General features: G+C 38.3%; 1 protein-coding gene across 1 annotated transcript in view; it reads right to left on the minus strand.

Moving 5' to 3' along the window:
* Positions 1–1,101: 1,101 nt before the first annotated feature.
* Positions 1,102–5,581, minus strand: part of LOC111644723 (cathepsin K-like) — a gene marked incomplete at its 5' end in the record, with an annotated part of 7,037 nt that continues 2,557 nt past the window's right edge. The window contains 5 exons of the mRNA XM_087170271.1: positions 1,102–2,060; positions 2,376–2,509; positions 2,615–2,723; positions 3,132–3,291; positions 5,421–5,517. Of these exons, the coding sequence (XP_087026397.1) occupies positions 2,410–2,509; positions 2,615–2,723; positions 3,132–3,291; positions 5,421–5,517 (466 nt within the window). The remainder of the gene's footprint in view (positions 2,061–2,375; positions 2,510–2,614; positions 2,724–3,131; positions 3,292–5,420; positions 5,518–5,581) is intronic.

The following is a 5,581-nucleotide window of genomic DNA, read 5'->3' on the forward strand; positions in this document are numbered from 1 at the left end:
CTCGACTATAATCATCCCGACTATAACCAGGCAGCAAAGTCCCTGAGGTTAGCAGCAACATGCTAGTGCTAAGTTTCCACTCTGTATGTAAAGCCAGTGTATGAGGGTTAACGTACTGAAGTCATCAGTTACAGATCAGTGATACAGTAATTGAGTATATGTTAATTTTGTGAATGGGTGAAGCACAGTTCCTCTACTACACTTCCTCCTGACTGAACGCTGCAGATAAAGTGTGTGAGGTCAATATGCAGGCGTTGACTGAACCACTGTGGCAGTTACTGTTAAAACAAATTTAAGTTTTTTAAGAACATGACGTGATGCAGATTTCAAGCAGGAGAAAATGTTTCTTCTGAGGATGTAATAAACTTTGTTCTGTGACTTTACAGAGCTGGAAAATAAATGATATGCCCACACTTTGTATTTAACTAAGGTTAAAAAGCCCTTTACTGATCTCTGCTTCTATCATGTACATTTTTGTAAATATCTTTTGTATATATTATATTATTATCTATTATTTATTATTTATATAAATTTTTATTTCTTGTACTGTCACTTTGCTGCTTTCTTGGGACTAATACAATCTTATCTTATCTTATCTTATATTATATTATATTATATTGTATTGTATTGTATTATATTATATTATATTAACAAAGCATCAAATTCATGTAATGTGAGAGGTTTCACTTGTAAAGATGAATGCACAAAGTTATCATCTCTACTGAGCTGTTGTGATAAATATATCTGATGTTTCACCAAACGCTGTGGTTTGTTTCTAGAAACAGGATTGAGAGCAGCAGAATAACAGTGTGTATATTTCTCTCTGTAGTTCATCCAGGTCACCATGAGCATATGAAGAGGACGAGGCTGAACTGAAGGGACACACGAACATTTTAAAATCTTCTCATATTAACAGCATGTCATTTCTATTTGTATTTTTACATCTTTTTTTTTTTTTATTTCTGATGTATGAACAAAATTAAAATGTCACTGTCACATTCCATTTTAACATGAACATTAAACACGTGCTGATTATTAAATATCTAACAGGAATAATGTAACCTCAGCCTGTACCAACAACAACCACTAGACGAGTGGCTGTCAGCCTGTGTACTGGAGGGTTTTATCATTAGCACTCGTACATTTATAGCCTTTTACCTCAAGAGTTACCATGTTAGAGAGTGTGAACATGTATGAAATGAATAAACATGGACGCCTCACAGAAAATGTCTTTCACGGTGATTTGATTTGAACTCGGTGGAGGGGGGATGGGGCAGACCCGGATCATTTACTATGAATCTGAAATTTATTCTCTGAAGTCTGGTGCATTTTATTTGACATTGGCCTCGGCGGAAGTCTGCGCTCTCTGAGGGACCTTCTTCTTTTATCTTATTTAATAAGGTAATGGTTTTAATTTTAATTTCTTTTATAATCACTGACATTGCAGAAGACCTGAGCTTCCATACAAGCAACAAAATCTTGAGTTTGAGGTCTCGGAAAACAATCATTGTTCAATCAATCAATCAATCAATCAATCAATCAATCAGTCACTTTATTTGTCTCCAGTGGGGCAACTGGGTATGCAGCAGAGGGATATCTGCATTTATCACATAAAAACTCGGGCCACATAAATACAACTAAAGGATAAAGGATAATAAGTGAATAAAAACAGAACAGAAATATAAGACAGGATGGATTCAGCTTTCCAGATCCAGATCGTCGTGTGTGGAAGCAGTTATTTTACTACAGACAATAACCATCAGCAGCAAAAAGAAATTTGTAAAGTTTGACTAAAATTTTGTGTCCTGTTGTCTACTATTTATGGGCTGCTTAGTGTGTTTGTTTAACCGTGCATAATTATTTAATGTGCATTTTATGTTGGTCCGGAGAGCTCAACGCATTGCAACTAAAGAAAACATGTAAACAGACGAAACACAAACAACTGGCTGGGACTTGTTGTCATTCAATGCTTTTAACTTCAAAAGTCACAATTGGGCGTTGAACAACAAGTGTGTCGCAGGCAGGTTCATCACTTCTCTTTTTTAGTTATTTTTCGCCTCCTTAGCGACAGTGACAGAGAGAGAGAGAGAGAGAGAGCATTAAAGCTTATTCAGCATTAAAGCTGAATTAAATTATGTATACTATAACTAATATCTAATATAGAAAATATAATAATTTAATATATTAAATATAGAAAAACACATTTCATCTTCTATAAACTCAACATTTACACTTCTGAATCAAACTCAGAGAAAAGTTTGTGTGTTTAGAATAAAAAATCAATTTGGTGCAACAAGATTTTAAAATGCTGAATTAAAAAAAAACTACATTAAATTGGTTAATCATATCAACCTTTCACATGATCCCTTCATCACCTTTATTTTCCTCTTTATCCGTCCATTTCCCCTTTCACAGGACCGGGTAGCTGGCGTCGCTGGCAATACCACAGTGGTTGCCATGGTCACGTGCAATCCGGATGTAACCCTCCTCGCCCCAATCCGTCCCAAAGCTGTAAGAGAACAGTGTGTTGATCATCATTGGACCACAGGTCGTCTCACTCACCTGGCAGCCACATTAACAACCTGACATCATTCATACAGGTGATGCGTCTCACCTGTTCTTCACAATCCAGTATTTCACCCCCTCTGGGGTCTCTCCATAGCCCACTAACAGCACGGCGTGATTGGGTTTCTTTTCGTTACATTTTTGGTCGTTGTAAACACCTACATACAGAGGAGGAAACGTGAATGACCCTGAGGCTCCAACAGGATTTAAGAGTCAATGTTGAACTAAAATCTTTTTTTTTTTCAGCTACTGTTGGATGTTTTTCTAATATTGTGTCGTGGTTTTGTTGGTTTACAATTGTGTCCCGGTGGTTTGATTTGTTCCGCTGCTGAACTATAGAACTATGGCTAGTTCCACAGTTTTTATGAATGTAAATCAAGCTAAATAATGTTACATAGTCCAAAAATCACATTGTTTGAAGTGAACCTTAATGCAGCACTAAGTATATCAATAAACTGCTACAGTGACCAGCATTTCAAGTGATGATGAGTCAGCATTTCTAAATATGAGGACACACATCCGTGTTGTTTAACAAAAAATATTGGAACTCAGAGTTTGGGACTGACCCTTCCCATATAGCATGATGGGGACGGCGTTGATAGCCACAGACAGGGGACCCACATCATGCAGGGCTTGAGCCAGGGCACATTCGTCCCCCTTTGGGATCTTCTTAAAGCCTTTGCACTGGGCTGCAAAGGCTGATGGTTTGTAGCGGCACCTGTCGACCTGCGGAGACAGGAGAGGTCTGACATGTTGACATGGATGAATCTGCGCCACCCTGGTTTGTGAGAGTGGCTCCCTGCTATGTTCTACTGTTATAGAGTCACTGACAGAGATCACTTTTAAAAGCCAAGGAAAAACAATGTGAGTATATGTTCCCATCTCTGTTCCCAGTATTAAAACAAAACAGGGTGAAGTTGCATTCACTTATTATTCTGCATATAGCTGAAATAAACTTCCTGAAGACCTTAGATGTGCCAAATTTCTGGCTATTTGAACACTGTGACTTTTAAATGCACTGTGACTTTTTATGTAATTTATTATTTTTATACATTTATATTTCTTTTTTATTTTATTTTTCTGTGCTTTGTTCTTTTTATCCATTCCTATTTAAATGACTTTGAATTTCTTAGTGTTCCTTGTTTGTTAGTGCAACGTCATTGGGAAAACAATTAAAAAATATATATATAAATGGAATTCCTAGGAGATAGGGTTGCCCAGGCTTAGCTCAGTCTCATAGATTTAAGTTATACTTGTGCCAATCAATTATATATAAGGCCATCCATCACAATATCTCATTAATACAAGTCCAGCCTCCCTGACCCAATATTGCCAATAGGATTGGGTCTGCCATTTCTTGTTAATGTGTGAGAGGTTGTTCACTACATTTTTTTGTGAGAGCGTCAAACTTCCGTTGACTAGATGTGTATGTAGGTTAAGTGAGGAAGACACCATCCATATACTAACAGTTTTGTGCATTTTATTTCTCAATAACACTATATTATTAATGACAACCCTTAATATTACTGTGTGCATGCGTGTGTGTGTACATGTCCATGGAGACATACTTTTGGAGACAAATTTCAGACTAAAGACCAGTTAAAAGTGCATGCATGCGTGGCTGTGGGATTACAGCCTCAACTATCACGATTCTAAGTAACAAGTGACCAAACTTTTACTTTCTCTACACGTAGATCATAAACCCTTGATTATAAAAACAACTGATTGAAATCGATTGAGAAATATAAACGTTATAGAGCTTTTTTTTTTTTTTTTTTTTTAAATCCTTTTCATCCGGTTTGGCCCGAACCAATATGGCGGCGACGTTGACGTACGATCCAGCGGGCGATGCGGCGTCTACGTTCATATGTCTGTGGGTTCGTGAGTTTACATCCGGCTGCTGTAGCATTGATAGCTAATCGAAGGACAAAATCAAAATGGAGAAACAGCATACTGCTCATTTTTTATTTTTTATTTTTTAAGCAAACCACCAGCTAAAGACTTCAATTTTTCCGGCCAGACGTTTAGGGGGAAAAAAAAAACTTTCAGCCGTGCATTTAAACCAGCTTGGTTTGGCTAAACGGAAGTGGCGTCATTACGCGGAGGAGCGTGGTCAGGTTTTGCGTGTGTGAAGAGGCAGCGGAGGGAAACCGGTTGATCTGGTGCCGCTTCACCTTCCCGCGGAGCTGGACCGAGGCCGTCCTGATTGACGTATTCGGATTATTTTAATTACTGGAGCTCCTGACCTGCAGCTCAAGGTAAGTTATTTGGTTTATTATAAGCAGTTTAATATTCAGCTGTCAGTTATTTTCAACGTCACACTGGTAGAACTTTGTTGGAAAAATGTGCATATTTAGTTAGAGACATACATTTGATGGTGTAGTATTGTAAACTGCCGCTGAGCAGATTAATATTCAGTTGTCAATTACTTTTAACATCACACCGATGCTGGAAAATGCTTTTGGACATGTGTATTGCAATGTTATGGCATTATTGTGAGCTATTGTTGTGCAATAGCATTACTGAGTCCTTTTTTTTATAGACTTGTCTGCTGTTGCTGTTACTGCTGCTGCTTTTTTGGTCTGTGTTGCAGTAGTATTGTTGTAGGCCTATGTTATATTTGTATGGGTTTTGGTAAAATGCTCCTCCCACTACAGTCCTACAGAGTTGCCTGGGGGCATGTGTATGCATGTTGAGTTTTAGTTTTCTGATTTTGAGTGGGGCAACAGTGATGGCTACACAGGTTGAGTTAAACTGGGTAATTAACTCCTCTGTGTTCAGGGTTTCTTGCTGATGCTAGAAGTGTAAGCGCTGATAGAGTTTAAGTTCATGCTCACTTCCTACCAACACATTACCTCTGCCGTGTACGGGTAGTCCTCCTCAGAGTTAATGCCTCCATTCTCTTCAACATACTCAAAGGCCGTGGTCATGTGTCCTCCTTTGCAGCCATCACTCTGATTGTCACAGTCCAGCAGGTTCTGAGGACTGAGGTTCAGCAGTTGGCCCGTCGTCTTGG

Source organism: Seriola lalandi, unplaced genomic scaffold (genome assembly GCF_002814215.2).
Source record: "Seriola lalandi dorsalis isolate HSWRI2012SDOR001 ecotype SW California unplaced genomic scaffold, Sedor1 jcf7180002054941, whole genome shotgun sequence".
Lineage (NCBI taxonomy): Eukaryota > Metazoa > Chordata > Actinopteri > Carangiformes > Carangidae > Seriola > Seriola lalandi.